This window comes from Natrix helvetica (assembly GCF_964273705.1).
Source record: "Natrix helvetica genome assembly, chromosome: 5".
In the NCBI taxonomy this organism is placed as follows: domain Eukaryota; kingdom Metazoa; phylum Chordata; class Lepidosauria; order Squamata; family Natricidae; genus Natrix; species Natrix helvetica.
In genome coordinates, this window is record NC_138551.1 from 125245325 (window position 1) to 125269638 (window position 24314).

The 24314-nt window shown below is 46.2% G+C and overlaps 1 protein-coding gene across 1 annotated transcript; it reads right to left on the reverse strand.

Annotated features, from left to right (window-relative positions):
• Nucleotides 1–340: 340 nt before the first annotated feature.
• LOC309392704 (telomerase Cajal body protein 1-like) lies at nucleotides 341–17146 on the reverse strand (the record flags this gene model as incomplete). Its single annotated transcript, XM_081954132.1, has 9 exons — nucleotides 341–1096; nucleotides 2472–2615; nucleotides 3467–3570; nucleotides 4012–4220; nucleotides 5144–5276; nucleotides 12143–12233; nucleotides 13193–13281; nucleotides 15231–15339; nucleotides 17010–17146. 9 exons carry the CDS (start codon nucleotides 17144–17146, stop codon nucleotides 895–897), a joined length of 1218 nt encoding a protein of 405 aa, XP_081810258.1. The 3' UTR covers nucleotides 341–894.
• Nucleotides 17147–24314: the final 7168 nt, after the last annotated feature.

The window sequence follows — 24314 nt, forward strand, 5'->3', positions numbered from 1 at the left end:
AACTGGGTGACTTTGGGCCAATCACCAGGAGACGGTGAGTTCTAGTCCCACCTTAGGCATGAAAGACAGCTGGGTGACTTTGGGCCAATCGCCAGGAGACGGTGAGTTCTAGTCCCGCCTTAGGCATGAAAGCAGCTGGGTGACTTTGGACCAATCACCAGGAGACGGTGAGTTCTAGTCCCGCTTTAGGCATGAAAATAAACTGGGTGACTTTGGGCCAATCACCAGGAGACGGTGACTTCTAGTTCAGGGTTACTATGGATAAAACAGGAGGAGGAAGGAACTTTGGATATGTTCGACATCTCATTTGTAAAAATAATAAAAGCAGGATACGAATGACTTCATAAAAAATTAAAAATACTTCTCAATTTATTTAGACTTGTTGAGAATGACTTGGGGAGAAAGACTTCACACAATACAGATCCTTTTTGCTGAATCTTTCACTGGACGATGAAAAAAAAATCAGTCTTGGAAAAAAAGGAATTTTGGCCTACATTTGGAGAAAGCCTTCAGGGGACAACAGAGTCAAGGTCCCAAATCCATCGGTTGGGCAAAGCCAGAAAAAAAAACACTCCTATATATCAGAGAAGGGAAGAATTCTGGGGAATTTGGTTGAAAAAGGAAAGGAGACCAAGAAGAAAGGTTAGGGACTCTCCTGAGACCAGCTTGGAGGTTTCTGCTCCCTGAAACACCCCTTTGGGCTTGTGTCTTCTCATAAACTCCCGTCCTCAAGTTCTCAACCTCCGTGCGGAAGGATTCGCACCACGTCCGGGAGTCGTCGTTAGGCTCCCGGGTTTTGTGCAACACTGCCCCACGTTTGCCGTAATTCTTGTTCGGCTCCTCACGGTTCCACTTGCCGCGGAAGACTCCACAGTCTGAGTCGGGTCTTCCGGGCTAGGAAACGGCCCTCTCGACGCCCGATGGCGAGGAGCACCACCACAGCCGGAGAGCGTTGTCGCCCCGCGCCCGAGGAGGGGAGGGCAGGCGGTTCCCTCCTCCTCCTCCTCCTTCCGCCTCGTCCTCTTCGCTGTCTGGCAGGTCGGGAAACTGGCGCTGGCCGGAAGTTGTGGCCAACAGAGGGAGACTCGGGTGGAGGCTGAAAGGAAGACGAGGGAGGATGAGGAAGGACTGGGCCCAGCTCATGCCCCGAGAAGCCACATCTGGAAGGTTGGGCCGGCACTTCCGGGCTAAGGGTGGCCTCACAGCTGGAGCACCGGAAGCAGCATTAATATCACGCAGGAAGGGGGAGGGGGAGGGAGAGGGAGGGGCTCTGCTACAGATCCATAGCCTCCCTGGAATTGAAGACTTTCATTTTACTTATTTTATTTTCTATTCCTATTATATTCTTCTTCCTAATTAATTCTATTCTATTCTAATTCTATATTTTGTGAATTCTATTCTACTATTTCTTATTCTATTCTGTTATTACTATTCTCTTCTGTTCTATATTCTATTATATATTTTATTATTCATTCTATTCTATTTATTATTCTATTCTATTATTCTATTCTATTCTGTTCTATATTCTATTATATATTTTATTATTCATTCTATTCTATTTATTATTCTATTCTGTTCTATATTGTATTCTATATTTTATTATTCATTCTATTCTTGTCTTTTCTACTATTTCTTATTCTATTCTATATGTCATTATTCATTCTAATTCACATTTTATTATTCATTCTATTCTAGTCTAATTCTACATTTTATTATTCATTCTAATTCACATTTTATTATTCATTCTATTCTAGTCTATATTTTATTATTCATTCTATTCTAGTCTAATTCTACATTTTATTATTCATTCTAATTCTACATTTTATTATTCATTCTAATTCCTATTTTATCATTCTATTCTATTCTATTCTATTCTATATTTTATTATTCATTCTAATTCCTATTTTATTATTCATTCTATTTTTTCTAATTCTACATTTTATCATTCATTCTAATTCTACATTTTATTATTCATTCTATTCTATATTTTATTATTCATTCTAATTCCTATTTTATTATTCATTCTATTTTTTCTAATTCTACATTTTATCATTCATTCTAATTCTACATTTTATTATTCATTCTACTCTATTCTATTCTAATTCTAAATTTTATTATTCATTCTATTCTATTCTAATTCTATATTTTATTATTCATTCTAATTCTAATGTGCTTGAAAGGGATTCTGGGAGTCGAAGTCCAACCTGCTAGGAAACCATAGAGTAGTAGAGGAAGCGGGTTCAAGCAGGGCCTCTCTCTGCTTCCTTGGCGGTCAGCTCCCTCCTGGGGCTGGGGGGAAGCAGAGGCCCTCCGATACCTCCCGATACCCATCCTAAAAGCTCCGGGGTCATTCCTCAGTCCCACCCCACAAAGTCCTGTGGGATTCAAGAGGCCAGTTTGAACATAAAAAGGCAGACCCCCCCCCCCCACTCCCTCCCTCCCTCCCAATGGCACCCGAGCAGAATTCGCACCTGATCCCGTTCACACAGTCTCCCACGGCCTGGAACTGCAGGGCGGGCTGGAGCACAGCCGGGGGGTCAGCGGGGGGAGGCTGGGTGGTGTCCCAGGCCGTTATCCGGCCACCGGTGTCCCCACTCAGCAAGTACCGTCCACTCCTGTTTGGGGGGAAAAGCACGAGAAACCTGCTTGAAATACAGCGAGTCATTGACTTACGGCCAAAATGGAAGGCCCCCCAAAACCATCGCTAAACGAGAGAGTGGTTCAGTGAGTCTCATCCTCGTTTTACGACCTTTCTCGGTGATTAAGTGAATCGCTGCCGTGGTTAAGTTAGTCGGGGGCGGGAGGGGTGGACCCCCCTCCTCCCCCCTTCCTATTCTCATCGCACTCCCCTTCCTCCTCCTCCTCTCCTCCACCCACTCCTCTTGCTATCCCCCTCCTCCTTCTCCCTCTTCCTCCTCTCCTCCTCCTCCTCCCCTTCTGCCCTTCCTCTTCCTCCTCTTCCCCTCCTCCTCCTTCCTCTTCTCCTCTTCCCCTCCTCCTCCTCCTTCTGCCCTTCCTCTTCCTTCTCTCCTTCCTCTTCCTCTTCCCCTCCTTCTCCCCTTCCTTTCTCCTCTCCTCCTCTTCTATTCCACCTGCTCCTCCCTCCTCTCCCCCTCCTCCTCACTCCTCCTCCTTCTCCCCTTCCTCTTCCCCCTCTTCTCCTCCTCCTCTTCCCCTTCTGCCTTCCACTTCCCCTCCTCCTTCTGCCCTTCCTCTTCTTCCTCTCCTCCCATCCTCATTGTTGTCCCCCCCCCCGCATTCTGCTCCCCTCCTCCACAGACCCCCTCCCTTCTAGCACCGATGACGTTCTCCAGTTGGGTCACAAAATGTCTGCCAGAAAACCCACCCAGCTCAGAGACCTCCCCCCAACCCTCTCCCTCCCCCCAAAGAACCCCCAATGCAGAAGAAAACCATCTCCACCAGAGATGGGGGACTGGAGGGGGATCTCCTCCCGAGGATCACTTACGGATCCAGGTCAAAATACATCCTCTGGTTCGTGGCCACCGTGCGGGAGAGCGAGAAGACGATGTCGCCCGGCTGTCTCAGGTCCCAGCAGAGAATCTCGGCGTCCTGGCGGGAAATTGAGACGGCTTAAAAACAAAAAAAGGAGAAGGAACGAGCCGAGCTCCCTTCTCCCGTCCTCCAACCAGCCAGTCAGGCCTGCAGCCTTCTTTTCTTTCTGACATTAGGCCTGCCACACTTTCTATTGTTCTACGATGCGTTTTCTAAGGTGGGAAAATGGGATTGTCCGGAGTTAGATGATAAGGCAGCCATAACAGCATTCTTTCTAGAAAGCCAAGGTCATCCTTTCAGATTCGAGTTTTCCCAGATGTGCCAACATGGCTCTCTTCATCAATGGGAATTTTGAGCGATCCTTTGACTCGGACTGCGATTTAATTTTGGATGCTATTTGGAACCCTGACACCAGACACCCCGGAATCGGGTTCGAGAGATGGACAGCCGCCGTGCCCTGCTCGGTCCCTCCATCCCATCCAGCCTGGGGCCTCCTACCTTACGACCGCCGGTGAAGAGGTAAAAGCCATCAGGGGAGAAGACGGCATGGGTGACACCCCCGTGGTGGCCGACGAGCATCGCCAAGGGATCTCCCTCGGCGCAGGAGTAGAGGCCGACGGTCTTGGCGTACGACGCGCAGGCGTAGAGCGGCTGCGTTGGGCTGAAGGCAATGCAGGAGATAATCCCGCTTTGCCCTTGCTTCTTCACTGGGGGGAAAAAGAGGGTGGGAAATAGCAGGATTCGAACTCTCCACCCAATTAATCCACTCTTAAAACCTATCAAGCTACGAAATGGGGGCTTTCAAGGGGGGGGGCGTGGGTTTAGTGACCGTTCGCGGTTACGACAGCCCTGGAATAAGTTTGACCCACGCTTACAACCGTTGCGGCATCCCCGCGGTCGCGCGATCAAAAATTCGGACGCTCAGCAACTGGCTCGTATTTACGACGGTCGCAGCGTCCCGTGTGTGTGTGAGAGAGAGACGCAATCCCCTTTTGCAACCGTCCAACAAGCGAAGTCAACGGGGAGCTGGATTTACCTAACGACCGTGTGAGTCACTTAACTGCAGGGATTTGCTTAACGACGGTTGCAAAAGGGAGCAAAATTCACTTAAGAACTGTCTCGATTAGCAAAATTAGAAATTTGGGCTCCATGGCAGTTGGAATTCAATCTAGAGAACCTGTATTCTAATTTCAGTGTTTTTTTTAATTGTGGCCCCTTTAAGAGGCGTGGACTTCAATTCCCAGAATTCCACAGCCAGCAAGGCTTAGGGAAAGACAAGGCCTTATGGGAGTTGAAGTCCACGCCTCTTAAAGGGGCCACTGCTTTAATTCAGGCAGGTTCTTTTCTATGTGGATCCTTTTAGAGAGGAGGAACTTTTAAAAGGGAAATTGTCACCAGTCCCTCAACCGCTCGGGACTACAAAACCCATAACATCACCTCTTCTCCTCCCACCCACGCCCATTCTGAAGGGGGTCCATTCTGGGCAGAGATGGCCACAGGTAGTCCTCGACGTACGACCACGATGGAGCCCCAAACCTCTGTTGCAAAGTGAGTTAAACGTTCGATTTGGCCCCAGATTTCAGCCGCCTGTGGACCTCGGGCCTGAACTCGCCCCCCCCCAAACCCTCACCAAACGTAGGTCTGTTTTCGCACGACCGTCCGGGCCGCGACGTGTCAAACACACGCACTGTCTTGTCAAAGCCGCAGAAGAGCTGGGCGCCATCCGGAGTGAAGCAGAGCGAGTGGGCGGCCGTCAGTTCATCCTGGATTGAAAGGAATAACAGAAGAGTTGGAAGGTACCCTGGAGGTCATCTAGTCCAACTCCACCCAAGTAGAAGACCCTATACTGTTTCTGACCAGTGGCAGCCCGGTCTCTTCTTGAAAACCTTCCAGGTGTGGTGTGTTTGTGTGTGTGTGTGTGTGTGTGTGTGTGAGAGAGAGAGAGAGAGAGGGAGAGGGAGAGGGAGAGGGAGAGAGAGAGAGAGAGAGAGAGAGAGAGAGAGAGAGAGAGAGACCAACCTTCAGACTTACTCACCAAGTGGTTGTAGGGGCGAAAAGAGAAATGGGAGAAAGAAAAGAAAAGGAAGGAGATGGGAAGGGACAGAGAGAGCGGGAAAGAGTTAGAAAAAGGAAGGATGAAAAGGAGAAATGAAATAGGAAAGGAAGAAGGAGATGGGGAGGCACAGGGAGAGGTAGGAAGGAAATAGAAAAGAAAGGAGATGGGGAGGGAGAGAGGAAGGAGGGAAACAGAAAAGGAAAATGGAAGGAAAGAGGGAGAAATTAAATAGGAAAGGAAGATGGAGATGGGAAGGGAGAGAGAGAGAAGTAGGCAGGAGATAGAAAAGGAAGGAAGGAGAGAATGACCGTTGTCTTACCTGAACGGTCGTTCTCATGGCGCTGCGGAGAGTACAAGGATGGGTTAACACAGCCTGTTTGCCCATGGACTGAGTAGATTTTTCCCCTCTGGCCACGCCTCCTTTGCCTCTTCTGGCTCAGTTTTAAAAACGAGGTCTTGTCCGACGAAGACGTTCTCAGCTCACACCTGTGCAAAGATACAATCTCGGAGCTAAACAATCACCCTGGGTGGGTCTTGTACTCTCCGCAGCGCCATGAGAACGACCGTTCAGGTAAGACAACGGTCATTCTCCATAGCGCTGCTTGGAGAGTACAAGGATGGGACATGCCCAAGCTATTGTGTCCCAGGGCGGGAAGAAGTGACATTGTCCGGAGCCTCAATAACCTTCTGTAATACTCTACGGCCAAAAGAGGCTTCGGCAGAGGCAAAGGAATCGATCTTGTAGTTTCTAATGAAAGCCGTGGGAGACGCCCACGTGGCCGCTCTGCAAATGTCCAGAATAGATGCTTGAGTCGCCCAGGCCGCGGTCGTGGCCGCACTTCTGGTGGAATGTGCCGTTACACGAGGTGGAACCGGCTTGCCCTGAAGGTCATATGTCATCTTAATGCAAGCTCGCAGCCACCGACCTATGGTTGAAGATGACACCTTGCGACCCAGAGAACCTGGTTGAAAAGACACAAAGAAGGCCTCGGAGTGCCTGATATCCTTAGTTCGTTTCAGGTAAATACGGACTGCCCTTCGCACGTCCAATTTGTGCCACCTGCGCTCCTTGGAGTGTTGAGGGCTGGGACAGAAGTTTGGGAGGATAACCTCCTGAGACCTGTGAAAATGAGAATTCACCTTCGGCATGAAGGCGGGGTCTAACCGTAGGATGACCCTGTCTGGGTGGATGATGCACAGCTCTTCCTTGGCCGAGAAGGCCGCAATCTCAGATACCCTTCTGGCTGAAGTAATGGCTATGAGGAAGGCAGTCTTAAGAGTCAGATGTCGAAGAGATACCTTCCTCAAAGGTTCGAAGGGAGCCGCTGTCAATGCCTGCAGGACAAAGGGTAGGTTCCAGGTCGGGTACCTGTGCACCACCTGGGGTCGGATGTTGTAGGCCCCCTTCAAGAAGCTTTTGACCTGAGGATGGTGACTCAGGGATTGAGGTTGGTGTCTGGCTAAGATGGTGGATAATGCAGCAACCTGGCGCCTGAGAGTGGCTGGTGCTAGTCCTTTGTCCAAGCCCTCCTGTAGGAAGTCCAATAACTGAGGGATGGACGCTTCCACACTGTCAATGTCCCGTTTGCTGCACCAGGAAGAAAAGGCAGCCCAAGTCGCGTCATAAATGCGAGTAGTGGCCGGACGTCTGGAAGCTTGGATGGTTTTAATGACGTTGTCTGAGAGGCTCTGGTCCCTCAGGAGCTGCCCCTCAAGTGCCAGACGGCTAACTGCAACCATTGGGGCTCTGGATGGTTGATGGCCCCTTGACGCAAGGATACCTGGTCTGGAGGAATTCTCCACGGTTGCTCCTCAGACAGATCGACTAGGTCCGTGAACCTGGATCTCCTGGGCCAATGTGGAGCTACCAGAATGAGCTCCGCCCCCTCCTTCAGCAGCTTGTAGATCACCTGCGGGATCAGAGGGAGGGGCGGAAACGCGTAAAGAAGCCCTGGAGGCCAGTTGGACCTCAGGGCATCCGTTCCCTCCGCTTGTGCTGACTTGTAGCGGGAGAAGAACCGCTGGAGCTGTGTGTTTGCCGCCGAGGCAAACAGGTCGACCTGTGGGAGACCAAACCTCCTTACCACCTGTGCGAACAGGTCCGGATGAAGTTGCCACTCCAAGTTGTCGATGGTCTGACGGCTCAACCAATCCACACTTACGTTGCTGGTCCCGGAGATGTGATCCGCCCTCAGCGACGCTAAGTGGATCTCTGCCCATCGTCCTATGGCCTCCGCCTCTGACATGAGTCTTTTGGAGTGGGTCCCTCCTTGTCGGTTCACGTGAGCCTTTGTGGCCACATTGTCGGTCAGCAGCAGAACGTGGTGCCCCTTCAGCTGTTCTGCAAATCTCCTCAGCGCAAGCCGGGCTGCCCTGAGTTCTAGCCAATTGATGCTCCGGGCTGCCTCCGCGCTGGACCACCTGCCTTGCGCCAGCTGGCCTTGGCAATGCGCCCCCCAACCGTAGAGACTGGCGTCGGTCGTTACCACGATCCTGTCGGGTTCTCTGAATAGGCAACCCTTCTCCACTGCTCGAGACTGCCACCAACTCAGAGACCGAGTCACTCTTGGTGGGATGCGAACTTTCTTGGTGGAGTTGCTGATCTTTGCTCTTTGCATTGGAAGTAAGAACCATTGCAGTTCCCTTGCATGAAGGCGTGCCCAGGGAACTATGTTGAGACAAGAAATCATGATCCCTAACAGTTGGGATAGCTGCACTACCTGTCAGGACCTGTTCCTGCGACACAACCGGATTCTGCTCCTGAGGTTGCGGATTCTTTCCGGAGACAGGGGCACCTGGCAAGACACCGAGTCTATTATGGCGCCCAGATGTTGTATGCGTGTGGCAGGAGTCAGGTTGCTTTTTTCCATGTTTACGGAAAACCCGTGGTCCTGTAAGGTGTGAACTGTGACGTTTACATCTCTCACCGCTTGCTGCTGAGTTCTTGAATGGATGATGATGTCGTCCAGATAGCACTCCAGGCGGACTGGAAGCTTGCGCAGGTGGGCCGCCACAGCTGCAAGAAGCTTCGTGAACGTTCTGGGTGCAGAAGAAAGTCCGAACGGAAGCGCCCTGTATTGGAAGTGCTTTCCGTTGTAACACAAGCGCAGGAACTTCCTGTGTGCAGGATGGATGGGCACATGCAGGTACGCCTCCTTGAGATCGATGGAGGTGAGCAGATCCCCTTGTCGCATGCAGCTTAGGATCGACTGGAGAGACTGCATTTTGAAGCGCTTGTAGGCCAGATGTCTGTTCAGGCGCTTCAGATCTAAAATGGCCCTCCACCCCCCTGAATTCTTGGGGACCAGGAAGAGAATGGAATAGAACCCCCTCCCTTCCTGTTCTGGAGGAACTGCCTCTATTGCGTTGATCTGCAGAAGATGATCTATCTCTGCCTGCATGAGACCCCTCTTTACAGGGTTCTTGGATAGTGGGCAGCGAACAAAGGTCCGCGGAGGAGAGGATAGAAACTCCAAGGTTAGACCCCTCCTGATGGTATTTAATACCCACTTGTCCGAGGTTGTTTCCTCCCAACGGTCTGCATAGAATTGCAGGCGGCCCCCGATGGGAGGAGACCCCAGACGGTCACTTCCCACGTCTAAACTGACGGTTGTGGGATCCCCCACGAAAGGGCTTCCGAAAGGACCCCTGATTGGATTGTCTGCCCCTGGAAGAAAAGTTGTTTCGTTCCTGGGACCTGTCAGAGGACTGGTTAAACTGTCTTTGGGAGGAATATGAAGAGGAAGAGGCCTGGCCACCTTCCTGTGCCCGAAAGGCCTGTTTCCTGAACGAGCCCTGACCTTTCCTGTCATGCTTCCTGAAGGTGGAAGGAAGAACCTTCCTCTTATCCTTTGTCTCAATTAGGAATTTCTCTAGGGAATCCCCAAAGAGGTTCTCTCCCTTGAAAGGAGCTGAAGCCAGCTTCCACTTAGCCTTCATGTCCGCCTGCCAGTGCCGAAGCCAAAGCAGGCGGCGAGAAGTGATGTTGGACGCTAGTGCCCTGGAGGCGAATTTCGCTGCGTGCAGGGACGCATCAGAGGCGTATTCCACAGCCGTAATGATCTTGTTAAGATCATGTCGCCAACGAGATGCTTCAGATGGGGGCTGAGATCTGAGTTGGCGCAGCCATAATAAGGATGCCCTCGTAAAGAACGAGGCCGAAGTGGAGGTCTTGATCGCCCAGGCAGCCGCCTGGTGCGTTTTGAGACAAGCCTTTTCTGCCCTCTTATCCTCTGCCTTTAACCCTTCTAATAACTCGGCCGGGAGATTAGAATTAGAGGTCAGAGAGACCACAGGGGCATCCACTTCTGGAGGCTTCAATACATCCTCCAGCCTAGGTTCTAAGGGGTACAGAGATTTGTCTGCGCCACTGGGGTTGGCCAGGGTACCTGGCTGTGCCCATTGGCGCTGAATAACCTCCATGAACATGTCAGGGACTGGTATCAGTTCTGGGTCAGGGGTTGTTTCGCTGAACAACCCTGCCATGAGGTCCTGGGAAGTAGAGGGGACTTCCTTGTCCTTAGGTTTGGCACCAAGCTCAGTAGAGGCTCTGGCCTTGTGTAAGATGGACTTGAATAAGGCTGGCTTAAAGAGACCAGTGAAAGAGGGCTTGTCTGGAGGCATATCCTCATCCTCCGAGAGGGCAAAGTCCTCAGCAGCCTCCTCCTCCCACGTAGACACCTCTGTGGTGATAGAAGTGCCCGGGGAATCGAGTACTCTGGTCCTCTTTTCCCCCAGGGGGCGAGTAGGCCTAGAGGCCTTGCCACCCCTGCCTTCCTGTAGCCTCATGGCTTCTACCACACCCTGGGAAATAGCCTGCGTGATGAGATCCCTCATCTCTGCTGACATAGCTGGGCCCTTGTCCTCTACAGGTCTGGATTTGGCATAGGCCTGTCCCCTGGCACCCCTAGGAGGATCTCTCTGATCCTCTGCATGAAAACAACATTGAAAGGAGGGGATATCCTCCCTGACTGAAGAGCTAGGAGAACCTGGGTAACCCAGAGAGGCTGCAGGGGATCCTGACATGGAATCCCTATCACAGAAGGATGGGGATCTATCCCCCATCTCCTCCCCCTGCTCTATCTCCCTCTGGATGGGTGGGGAAGGAACTGGCCCAGCCTCACTTGGTAAGGGTGCAGAGGGAATCTGGGGCCTAGCAGACTTATCCTTCAGGGAGTCCTGCCCCTTGTCCCCTTGAATTTTGGGGGCCTTACTCCCAGCTGCAGAGTGGGAAGCTTTCCCCCCAGCGCCCTTATTTCCCTTTCTCCCCTGGCCTGAGGGATCTGGCCTACTGCGCTTTGCAGATGGCCCTGCCAGCTCCTCCCTTCGCTCCAAACCTTCATCAGCCATCCTTGGTTGATCTTGAGTCGAAGAGGTCGCTGCTGAGGGAAGGGCAGTGGACGCTGGCCCGACGGCTCCAGAAGCGTCTGCAGACTCAGATGGGAGGCTGGATCAGGCACCAGGACACTCCTTGCCGCTTCCCCTTGGGTGGCTGGGGAACTTCAGGCTTGCTGGAGACCCAGGCAAGCCCTCGCAATCCTCTGCGGCTGTCTGTTGAGGCGGAGAGGCTCTGCTGCTTGCTGCTGCTTTCCGGAAGGTAAAAAAGTCTCAAAAAAATGGCCGCCGGTTCTTCTGCGCGCCAAAAGCCTCACTTAAGGGCCAGGCGCTTCTCATTGGCTGCAGCCGAAAAGCGCGCCAAAGCAGCGCTTTTCAAAATGGCCGCCGCTCTCCCGATCTGCAAAAGACGCCGTTTGGAGAAGCAAGGGCTTTTTTAAAAGCCTCTCCTCCAAAGCGACCAGGGAAACACGGGGATTGCCGTCCTTCCCTGCGCTTGCCAGCAGACGCCGGACAAGCGGCCTCGCTTGTTCCCCCAGCTGCGACTAAGCAGCTGTGGAACCGATCGCTGCCTCAGCCTTAGTTAGGTAAATCCTCTTCGATAAAAAATAGAAAAAAGGAAAATAAAAAATCAAAATAATAAAACCTGGGGAAAAATCCTAATAACAACTAAATATCACATAAAATACTCTAAAATTACTATTGGAGAACCCAGCCTATTTGCTCAATGCTGAGTGTTCCCCAAACTCGTCCTATCGGGCAGACTGAGTTTTTAAAACTGAGCCAGAAGAGGCAAAGGAGGCGTGGCCAGAGGGGAAAAATCTACTCAGTCCATGGGCAAACAGGCTGTGTTAACCCATCCTTGTACTCTCCAAGCAGCGCTATGGAGAAAAGAAGGAAGCAAGGAAGTACAGAAGGGAGGCGGAAGGAAGGAGGAAAAGAGATGGAGTGAGGGAGGAAGGAAAGAGACGGAAGGAGGAATAAAAAAGGAAGGAGGGAAAGAGACAGGAAGGGAGGGAGGAAAAAAAAAGAAGGAAGGAAGGAGAGAGAAAAGGAAAGGAAGAAAGAAAGAAAGGAGAAACGAAATAGGAAAGGAAAAAGGAGATGGGGAGGGATGGAGAGAAGTGTGTGTGTGTGTGTGTGTGTGTGAGAGAGAGAGAGAGAGAGAGAGAGAGAGAGAGAGAGAGAGAGAGAGAGAGAGAGAGAGAGAGAGAGAGACCAACCTTCAGACTTACTCACCAAGTGGTTGTAGGGGCGAAAAGAGGCCCGGAGTTGTCCTCCGAAGGCATCCCAGATGTGGATGGGGTTGTCTCGGCTGCTGCTGGCCAGGCTGTGTGGGCAGAGAAGGCATGGAAGGGGGGGCTGAGGAAGGCTGCCAGGGACCCCCAGCCAGCCGGGAACGATAGGTGGGTGCAGGGCAGGCGTAAGGCTTGGGTCTCTTTGAGGCCTGCTTTAGGCAGGGGGTATCGGAGGTGGGGACCCCTCGGAGAGCTCCAGGCAACGAAATGTCATTTTAATGCAGGCCGAGCAGTGGCCGCCCTAAGTGACCATAAAGTTATAATTCTAATTTTATTCTATTCTATTTTCTATTCCACTGTCTATTCTATTCTACTATGAATTCTCTTCTCTTCTCTTCTCTTCTCTTCTCTTCTCTTCTCTATTCTATTGTACTCTTAATTCTATTCTATTCTATTCTATTCTATTTTCTATTATATTCTATATTCTTTTCTATTCTCTATTAATTCTATTTTCTATTATATTCTATTCTATATTCTATTTTCTATTCTATTTTATTCTTTTCTATTTTCTATTCTATTCTATTCTGAATTCTATTCTATTCTATATTCTCTTCTCTATTCTATTGTACTCTTAATTCTATTCTATTCTGTTTTCTATTCTATTCTATTTTCTATTACATTCTATATTCTATTCTATTCTCTATTAATTCTATTCTCTATTCTATTCTATTTTCTATTCTATATTCTATTTTCTATTCTATTCTCTGAATTCTATTCTATTCTCTATTCTATTGTACTCTTAATTCTATTCTATTCTATTTTCTATTCTATTCTATTTTCTATTCTATTTTCTATTCTATTCTATATTCTCTATTCTATTCTATTTTATTCTTTTCTATTTTCTATTCTATCCTACTCTGAATTCTATTCTATTCCCTATTCTATTCTATTCTCTATTCCCTTTTCTGTTGGTCCATTCTATTGACTTCCTTGACCAACCTGGCCATTAGGTGACTGAAGGCAGGAAGAAGAACGGAAGGGAGCAACTTACAAGCAAGTTTCCGGCTGGGAGGAATTCATCAGCGGGAACCAGCAGTAGTCGTAGAGGGTGTCTCCTTCCGCCATGCGCAGCACGGGGCTCTGTGGAGGGAAAGAGGGGGAGACGTGGGCTCCGGGGAGGGGACTCCAGAAGGTCGATGGGACTCACCCCCCCCAAAGGCTCGGGGGCCCTTCTTTCTCAACCTCAAAAAAGATGGGAGGGGGGGACTTCAACTCCCAGAATTTCCCCCAAGGATCGGCTCCCCCAAGACCAAAGAGGTGTGAATTCACCTTCCTTCCGCTTGGCTCTCCTTCCTTCCTTCCTTTTCTATCTCCTTCCTAACTCTCTGTCCCTCCCGGCCTCCTTCTTCCTTTTCTATTTCATTTCTCCCTCCCTCCTTCTCTCCTTTCCTGCTTCCTTTTCTCTCTCTCTCTCTCTTTCCTTCCTCTCTCCTTCCTTTTCTATTTCATTCCTCCTCTTCCTTTCCTTTTCTATTGTCTTCCTTTTCTCATCTCCTTCCTTCCTCTTTTTTCTTCCTCCCTTCCTTCCTGTCTCTTTCCTTCCTTCCTTTTCCTTCCTCCATTTGTCTCTTTCCTCCCTCCGTCCATGTCTCTTTTCCTCCTTCCTTCCTCTTCCCTTCTGTACTTTCTTGCTTCCTTCCTTCCTTTTCTATCTCCTGCCTACCTCTCTCTTCCTCCCCATCTCCTTTTTCCTTTCACTTCTCCCTCCTTCCTTCCTTTTTCCTGTTGTTTTCCTCCTTCCTCTCTCCCCACCTCGTTCCTCTTCTATTTCCTTCCTCCCTCCCTTCCTTTTCTATCTCCTTCCTTCCTCTCCCTTCCTTTTCTTTCTCCCCCTTTCCTTTCCCTTCCTTTTCTATCTCCTTTCTTCCTCTCCTTTCTTTCTCTATCTCCTTCCTTCCTCTCCTTTCCTTTTCTTTCTCCTTCCTACATCTCCTCCCTTCCTTTTCTTTCTTTCTTTTCTATCTCCTTCCTACCTCTCCCTGTCCCTCCCCATCTCCGTCTTCCTTTTCTATTTCATTTCTCCTTTTCTCCCTTCCTTTACTCTTCCTTCCTTCCTTTTCTATCTCTTTCCCACTCTCTCTGTCCCTCCCCATCGCCTTCCTTTTCTTTCATTTCTTCCTCCCGCCTTCCTTCTTTCTTTTCTATTTTCTTCCTTCCTTCCTCTCTCTCTCCCCATCTCTTTCCTTCCTTTTCTGTTTCCTTTCTCTCTCTCTCTCCCTCCTTTCTTCTTTCATTTTTCTTCCTTCCTTCCTTTTTTATCTCCTCCCTCCCTTCCAGAGTGTGGCCTGTTTGTCCGACATGCCCACAACTCCGCAGTCACAACTCAGGCTCCACGCTGCAGTTAGCGTTATTTGGGAGAAAACAGTAGAAGAAAAAAGGAGTACAGCCAGTCCTCGACTTACGACCATCCCTTTAGAAACTGAAGTGAGAACAGCACTGAAAAAACCATTCTCACACTTGTGGCCATTGTCACATCTTTAAAATTTAGGCACTTGGCAACTTGCATTTTTTACAAAGGTGAGGGACCTCCTCGGCCTGCTTCCGATAAGTAAAGGAAATGGAAGAAGCCAGATTTGCTTAACGACGGCGTGATTCACTAAACAACAGTGCCCCCCCCCCCAAAAAAATGGGTGTGACTCCCTTAAGAACTGCCTGACTTAGCAACAGAAATTCAGTCCCCAATTGGAGTTGTAAATCAAGGACTGGCCTATATTAAGTAGATGTGCTGATTTATACATTGACTTATTCACAGGCAAGTCCTCGACTTATGACCACAAGAGAGCCCAACTTTTCAGTTGCTAAGTGAGACGTTCGTTAAGCGAGCGTCGCTCTGTTTCACGACCTTTCTGGCACACTGAGGCCGTCGTAAATGTGAGTCAGTTGCCAAGCCTCTGAATATCGGCGCAAGCGGCAACGGTCGTAAGTGTGGGGAAAACGTCCCTGTTTTCAGCACCGCTGTAACTTTGAAACGAAGCTGTTGTAAGTCGAGGACTGCCGGGGAGCCCAAACGGAGCAACAAACCCACCTACCATTTCAGCCACGTCTCCCCACTGCTCCGCGTAGAACTCCAGGGGAAGGTTGTATATCCGCAATATGTTGTCGGCACTGTTGGTAACCAGGCAGGTTCCATCGGGGGCCCTGTAGAAGGAGGGGAGGGGGTCAGAAACCCCCCAAAAGAGGGTCTCCCCCATTCAGGAGGGGTTCCGTCCCCGGCCTATCACGCTAAGCGAGTCGGGTTTGTTTCAGCCACAAACAGGGGGAGGACGATGACACAAAGCTGACCCACAAGAGAAGTTGTGTTACTTTGGCCAAACCAAGGATGATTTCATTCCCGTGTTTCTGAGCCTCAGCAAGAGGGGTGGACTTCAACTCCCAGAATTCTCTAGCCAGCAATGGAGAATCGATAGTCCGGGGCTGCAAGGGGCCCGGGAGGTCATCTAGTCCAACCCTGCTCCAACAGGACATTGTGAGAAGTGATTTTCTGTCTTTTGATCCTCCAGTTGCAGGGCTACATAGCCACACCCACCCCAGTCACATGACACACACCCCCAGCAAGCCAAAGAAAGAAAGAAGGAAGGAAGGAAAGAAAAGGGAGAAAGAAAGAGAAGGAAAGGAAGGAAGGAAAGAAAAGGGAGAAAGAAAGAGAAAGAAAGAGAAAGGAATGAAGGAATGAAAGAAAAGAGAGAAAAAAAGAGAACGAGAAGGAAAGGAAGAAAGAAGGAAAGAAAAGGGAGAAAGAAAGAGAAAGAAACGAAGGAAGGATGGAAAGAAAAAGGAGAAAGAAAGAGAAAAAAGGAAGGAAGGAAAGAAAAGGGAGAAAGAGAAAGAAAGAGAAAGAAAGGAATGAAGGAATGAAAGAAAAGGGAGAAAGAAAGAACGAGAAGGAAAGGAAGAAGGAAGGAAGGAAAGAAAAGGGAGAAAGAAAGAGAAATGGGAAAAAAGAAGGAAGGAAAGAAAGGGGAGAAAGAAGGAGAAAGAAAGAAAGGAAGGAAGGAAAGAAAAGGGAGAGGGAAAGAGAAATGGAAAGGAAGGAAAGAAAAGAGAGAAAGAAATAGAAAGAAAGATGGAAGGAAGGAAGGAAAAGGGAGAGAAAGAGAAAGAAAGGAGGAAGGAAAGAAAAGGGTGAATGAAAGAAATAAAGAGAAATGGAAAGAAAGGAAGGATGGAAAGAAAAGGGAGAAAGAAAGAAAGAAAAAGAAAGGGAAGGAGGGAGGGAAGAAGGAGAAGAAGGAAGGACTACAACCTGGCATTAGACGCTGCTTTAGAGGATAATCCAGACCTAGAAGGGACCCGAAGGTCATCTAGTCCAACCCCGCTCCAGCACGACATTGTTAAAGCGACTTTCCGTCTTTTGATTCCCCTGGTCACATGATTACGTAGTCACACCCACCCAGTCACATGACCCCCAAGCAAGCCACGCCCACCAAGCCACGCCCACTGATTAGGGGCGACATAATAGCAGAATGCCAGTATTTGGGGGGGGGGCTGCCCCAAAGAAGGGGGGGGACACCCATTCTCCAAAGAAGGCTGGAGAAGAAGCAACGGATGGAAACTAAGCGAGGAGAGAAGCAACCTGGAATGAAGAAGGAACTTCCTGACAAGGAGGACAATTCACCCGTGGAACTGCTTGCCACCAGAAGTTGTGAGTGCTCCCACACTGGAGGTTTTGAAGAAGAGACTGGACAGCCTGGCCTAGGGTCTCTCCTGCTCAAGCAGGGGGTTGGACTAGAAGACCTCCAAGGTCCCTTCCAGCTGAGGGAGGGCAGTGGGAAGGGGGCCACCGGAAAAGCTCCCCGCTGGCTACTCACCACTTGCAGCCCTTCAAGAAGTTTTCGGGGGCGCGGCTGTACTCGGCCCAGGAGCCTGTCAAAAGCCGGGGGGCCTCGGCGAAGTCGTACGCTGGGAAGCTGGGAGACAAGAGGAGAAACGCGCCGGTCGGTTGCATCTCGCGAATTAATCTACTCACTGCCCCTATCAAGGCTGCTAACTAATCTGCCTTCCGCTACCGCCGAGTTTGGGTCATGAAAAGAACCTGCAAGGAAATAACCAAGCTCAGAGACCCCCAAGGACCCCACAGTCCTCCTCCTCCTCCTCTCTGCAAACCCCACTCCCTTCTAGCACTGATGATGTTACCTAGCTGGGTCATGAAACGTCTGCAAGGAAACCACTAAGCTCAGAGGAGCATCCAAAGACCCCAGAGTTGTCCTCCTCCTCCTCCTCCTCCTTCCTTTCTCTCCTCTTCCTCCTCCTCCTCTCTGCAAACCCCACTCCCTTCTAGCACTGATGATGTTACCTAGTTGGGTCATGAAACGTCTGCAAAAAACCCAACACACACACACCCCCGCCCAAGCTCAGAGACCCCCTCACTAAGCTGCCTTCCCCCAACTCCAACCACCCCATGCCTCAAAAACAAGGGCCCGATTTTTGCCATTTTTCTAGATCAATCCCATGTCCAAAGTTTTTTCCCCAGGCTAACATAGTTCCTTTCACTTGTTCTTCATATAATTTCACCTCTAATAAATAATCATAAAATTTTTTAATTAATTTTTCATCATTACCTGTTAAGATTTTATCTAGTTCAGTCAGTTTATCATAAAAACCCTCATTTTTTCGATCTTCATTGTATCTAGAATGTATTTGCACATATGAGTACCAATTGAGTTCAATACCTTCTTGTTTCAATTCTTGTATAGATTTAAGTTCACCCTCTGCATTCAATAATTCAGCATATCTAACTGCTTCTTCCCTTTTAAATACTATTGGGTATGAAAAGGCTTCAATAGTTGATATCCAGACTGGAATTTTCAAGTAGTGCAACCTCTTAACCTTCTGCCAATTTAATAACAAAGCCTCTCTTATAAAATGGTCTCTAAAGTAACCATGTTTTTTAGTTCCTTTATACCATAAGTATGCATGCCATCCCAACAGCAAATCATGACCTTCTAGATTCAAAAGCCTATCATTTCTTAGCATTATCCATTCCTTAATCCACATCAGACTAGCTGCCTGATAGTATAACTCCCAATCAGGTAGACCCCACCCTCCCCTTGATTTGGAATCTTGTAGCAATTTACGTTTTATTCTTGCTTTTTTCCCTTGCCATATAAATTTCAACACCATTTTATTTAATTCTTCAAAATATCCTTTCCCCAACTTAATTGGAATAGTCTGAAACAAGTATAACAGTCTAGGTAAGATATTCATTTTAATTGTTGCGATTCTACCAATCATTGATAATTGAAGGTTCTTCCATTTCGCCAAGTCTGTTACAATTTGTTGCTTCAATTTAAGATAATTATCTTCTTTGAGAGTGCTGCATTTGGCTGTTAGGTGAATCCCCAAATATTTAACTTTATTTGTGATTTGCATTTCCAAGTTTTCTGCCAATTCTTCTTTTTGTTTTCGGGGTATATTTTTTGTTAAAATCTTTGTTTTGTCTTTGTTTATTTTTAAACCTGCAACTTTTCCATACGCCTCAATTTCTCCTATCAGTTTAGGTGCAGATTGAAATGGCTCCTCAAGAATGAAGACTAAGTCGTCAGCAAATGCTTGCAACTTGTATTCTTCCTTTTTGATGGTCATTCCATCAAGGGGAGGAGCCACGCGTCGCTGCACTACCACGGGTTTTCTGGTTACTCCAGATGACCCGTTGAATCCTGATCGTTTGGACGGTCCATTGGACCCAAGCTGTCCCGAAGAGACAGTGGGAGGTAAGGGGAAATTCCGGGGGACCCAGAGACACTCGCAAAGTCTCTGGAAACCCTGGTGAAACCCCTTTTTGCCTGCGGTCAGGAGCCAGCCCCCGGGCTGCCGAAGCGGCTGACGGCTCCGTGAAGCAAGAGCAGGAGAGAGAGAAAGCATGCCGTGGTTTGGTGAGAGTACTTGAAGAAAGTTTTTTCTTTTTTGCTTAAATTATACAGAGGACACTCTTAATTTGGAAGATTAAAGGAAATAGAAAATAACCGAAGACTTAGCGGCGGGTTTGAATAGAGTTAATTGAAACCATTTGGGCTTTTTGTTCTTCCCTTTTTATTTACTGGAAACCAGACGGGACTTTCATTACTGTTGTTACAATTGCGGTTGAAGCTCTCTTTATTTTTAATTCCCCCTTCCTTATTTTTTCTTTTTTTAAAGTGACTTCACCAGAGCCTTTTTTCTTATATACCTTTTAATGCCTGAAAGACTTTTTTCTTTCCTCTTTGTGCTGAGCTTAATTTTCTTTTTTAGGCAGCGCTTCGAGGGGCTAGGGACTGGATACATTTTAATACTGTTACTTTAACACTGCCATCTAGCGGACTTTGAAACATTGTTGCCAATTCCTACAGCTGGGATTATTTTGAGAAAAAGACACTTATTCAAGGTCAGGACCTGATAAGAAGCAAGGAACACAGATGTTTATTGCAGGCTGTTCCTTCTGGAGCTGTAAGGTCTGGAAACTTATCTTGGAAGACTTATAAGAGAAAACTGGAGTGACTTTGGAAATTACATCAAGTGTCTATACTATTCCCCTGGGGATGTGATGACTTTTTCCTTTTTCTAGTTGGTGCGTGTGTTGTTTGTTTCTTTTTTTTTTTTTATTCCTGAAGTCCTGGAGCCTGGAAGCGCTGAACAATTTTTTCCTTCTTTTTTTTTCCTTTCTTTTTTTTCCTTGGTCTGCAATTTTTTCTTTTTCCTTTTTTTTTATTTCCCCCTTTTTTTTTCTTGAAATAACAGAGATACAATTTTTTCTTTTTCTCCTCCCGCTCCATTTATCCACCATTATTTTTCTTATACAGATTGTCTTTTTCTTTCCCCTTCCACTCACTTCCTCTTTGTGCCCCTCTCCCTCTTCTACCTCTCTCTTATATCCTATATCAAACCTTGCTTTCTCCCCCTATTACTTTTACCTAACTATCATACACTCTCCTCCCCTATTTCCTTCCCCCTCCCTCTTTTCCTCTTTCTACCTTCTTTTTTTTTCTAGTGTTAACTGCAATTGGACTGAACCACAAAACGAAGAAGAAGAGAGAATAAAATAGCAAGATGAGTAGAAAGCCAACACCAGTGGGCTCTACAACAACAACCCCCGCCTCCTCACCGGCAGGAGGACAAAGATCAATACAAACTATGATTCAACAGGAAAAAGAGAAGACTATATCATTAGATTCAATTATGCAAGCAATACAGAAACTTCAAACAAGCTCTGATGAAAAATTTGATACACTTGTAAAGAAGTTGGACAATGTGGAAACGAAGATGGAGAACATAGAAAAAAAAACAGACGAAGCAGAGAGAAATATAAAGGATATACAACAGTGGGTCAAAAAACAAGAAGATGCTATGCAAAAAATTGCTGAAAGAGAGGAGCAGAGAGAGAAGAGGGACGAAGAGTTTGATTCCAGATTGAATGAAGTGGAAACAGAAAGCAGTGTAATAATTGGACTGGAGATGGAGCGCTCTGAATATTTTTTGAGGTTTCAAAATATAGTAGAAGAAAAGGGTGAAAATCTGCCACAAATAATATCCGAAATTCTCATAGAAATATTAGGGATACCGGAGGAGAAGATAATGGACGGGATAGATGAGACATTTCGAGTTAACACAAGATATGCAACGAGGAACTCCCTCCCAAGGGAGGTCCATGTAAGATTTACAAAAAAAGCACTAAAACTACAAATCCTGCAAAACACAAGAGATAAAAAACTGGAATACAAAGGCAAGGAGATTGCAATTCTTAAGCAAATACCAAGACGGGTGAGAGAGAAAAGAAGAAAATACCAATTTTTGACTACAGTCTTACTTAAAATAGGAGTTAACTATAGATGGTTGATTCCGGAAGGCCTCATGTTTGTATGGAAAGGACAGAGATATAGAATTGATACAATTGAGAAGGCAGAAGCTTTCTACACAGAACATTTGAGAGGAAAGCCAGAGAAGCCTGGAAATGAAGAGCCACCGGTGCAACTGCTGGATCTACCCATAATCGAAATTGAGAGGACAGAGGGTGCTGTAGGTGGAATTGACATTGAAGAAGGTGCTGTTGGGGGTGTAGAGAGTAGAGCACAACGGGAACCAAGATCAACTAGAGCTATAAATCCTATATATAAAACATAAGGATGGAAGGAATAAAATTACTCTCAATTAATATAAATGGACTTAATTCGCCATGTAAACGAACGAAAATATTCCACAAATTAGGAAAATTAAAATTAGATATAATTTGCTTACAAGAAGTACATATTCAGCAAAGTAATAGTCATTTATTAGTACAACCAAAGCTGGGAAAAAACTTTACTTCGTTAGCGGACTGTAAACAAAGAGGTGTGACCTTCTACATTAAAGATAAAATCCCTGCGAAACAAATCTACACAGACGAAGATGGAAGAATTTTAATGGTGGAAATAATGGACAATGCTAGGAAAATACTGCTAATTGGAATTTATGCCCCTAATGAAAAACAAGATGACTTTTATAAAAAAATCCACAAGAAAATTTCTGATCTAGACTATGTTGACATTTGCATGATGGGAGACTTCAATGGTATTGTAGACCAGAAACTGGACTATAAAACCCACAAAACAACAAAACAAAATAGAAAAACACTCCCAAAGTCCTTCTTCAGGATGATGGATGAAATAAATCTAAAAGATGTGTGGAGAGAAAGGAACCCCATCAAAAAACAATATACCTTTTATTCAAATAGACACTCATCGCTCTCTAGAATTGATATGATTTGGGCTTCAACGGGCATATCCAGCAGCGCACTAGATGTGGAGATTGAACCAAACATCTGGGCAGACCACAATCCAATGGCAATAGGTTGGAGACAACAAAGAAGAAGATCTAGATGGACATTAGATAACAGGATATTGAAAGAGAAAGAATTTGTAAAGAAAATGGAAAAAGAATTGACTTTCTTCTTTAAAGAAAACAAAAAAGAAGACACGTCCTTACAGAACCTTTGGGATACAATGAAGGCCTTTTCTAGAGGTTTGATAATAGACTATACAAGAAAGAGAAACTTAAAGAAAAGACAAGTGTCTAAGGATCTAGAAAAAGATTACATCACACTGGAAAAAGAACTACAGAAATCTCCACAAAAGAAAGAGATTAAAATAAAGATGGACACAATAAAACACAAACTTGACCTACTGGAAAAGGAGGACCTGGCCCAAAAAATCAGAGGCGCCAAACAGAACTATTTTGAAAATGCAAATAAACCAGGCAGATGGCTGGCTTATAAACTGAGAAAAGAAAGAGAGACCAAGAAAATACTACAACTAAGAGATGAACAAGGACAATTGCATTATGGAAATATGGAAAAAAGGAAAATTATTCAAGATTACTATGCCAAGTTGTATGAACAAGAGAACATAGAAGAGAAAGAAGTGAAACAATATTTACAAAACGCCAAACTCCCCCAAATACCAAATGATACTAGAACTATATTTGAAGACAAAATAACAATGATGGAATTAACTGAGGCCCTTAAAAGACAAAATAATGGGAAGGCCCCGGGACCGGATGGCCTTCCTGTGGAATTCTATAGAACATTAGAAAAATCCTTGGCCGTTCCATTACTAGAAGTCATGAATGAAGTAATGATTGAAAGTAAAATACCTAATTCATGGTTGGAGGCATATATTACATTAATACCCAAAGAAGAGGCAGACCATACGCAAATTAAGAACTATAGACCTATCTCCTTGTTGAACTCAGACTATAAACTATTTGCCTCAATACTGGCAGAGAGACTGAAAAAATACCTAAATGGGTTTATCCATCCGGACCAAAATGGTTTTTTACCAAAGAGGCAAATTAGAGACAATATAAGGACAATTCTAAATACCTTAGAATATTATCAGGCCCACTCTGAGAAGCAAATGGCTTTGATCTTCTTGGATGCGCAGAAAGCCTTTGATAACGTGAATTGGACATTTATGATTCAACAAATGGAACAAATGAACTTTGGTAAGAATTTTATTCAAGCCATACAAACGATATATCACAAGCAAACAGCCAAGATAATGATAAACGGAGAGCTGACGGATCCAATTGAAATTAAAAGAGGTACGAGACAAGGCTGCCCACTGTCACCACTGCTTTTTGTTTTAACATTAGAAGTACTAAATAGAAAGATTAGAGAAGAGGAAGAATTTCATATTAAATTCTTGACAGCTTCCTTCCATAAACAAATATTCTCTAATGTTCTGAGTTGAACTGTGTTGCCTGGAACAAAGTTGGGGAAAATAAGAGGTGACTCTTTTCAACTTGTTCAAAACATAGGAAAACTACATTAATGAAAATGTAAGGCTATGCATAAAAAACAAACTATTGTTTAATTAAGTTTTATTTTAAAAAAGCCTGATCATTCAAGTAAAAACCTAAGGGGGCTAATTTTATTCTGGTCTGGATATTTTAGAGAAGAAATATATCAAATGAAGCTTTGCAGATAGAAAATCTTAGAAGGGACAACAATTGTCTCCTTTGTTTGGGTCTAAAGCAAGATGGGAGAAGGCAGAACTCCCAAAAGAAAACACGGATCTGAAAGATGAACTTAACAGGTGAGAAATATTTAGACAGCAATCCTGACTTTCAGATTTCTTAATTAGAGCCCCAGTCTAAATATAAACAAGCAATTGAATTCAAGATGTATTACAGTGTTTTATATATATGTACTTCATACATGTGTAAAGAAAACACAATAAGCATAATGTAAGTTTAGTCATCTTTGGGATCTTTGTGATGGTTGGCTTCTGTATTTTTCTGCACCAGGGAAGGGAAATTGCTCCTGAACAAGGTTTAGTTTCAGAGATAGTTACATAGATAGTTACACAGGTACATAGATAGTTGTATAGATAGGTATATAGATAGATACAGAGACACACAGGGAGAAAATCCATTCTGTAGATAAGCAGGACTTGGTTTTTAGTCTCGGGTATTTTTCTTTCTTCCTTGGGAGTTTGGCCTTGGGATGGAGAGTCTTGGAGGGAACCACCAACCATCAAAACGAGAAATTGACTCTTCTTCCTCCATCCCTTTTCTCTTTCAGAAATGGATCAAAAGGAGCTGATGTGGCCCTCTAGTGAGAGACCCCAGAACTTCCTAGGAGACCCCTGGAAAATGACATTGTT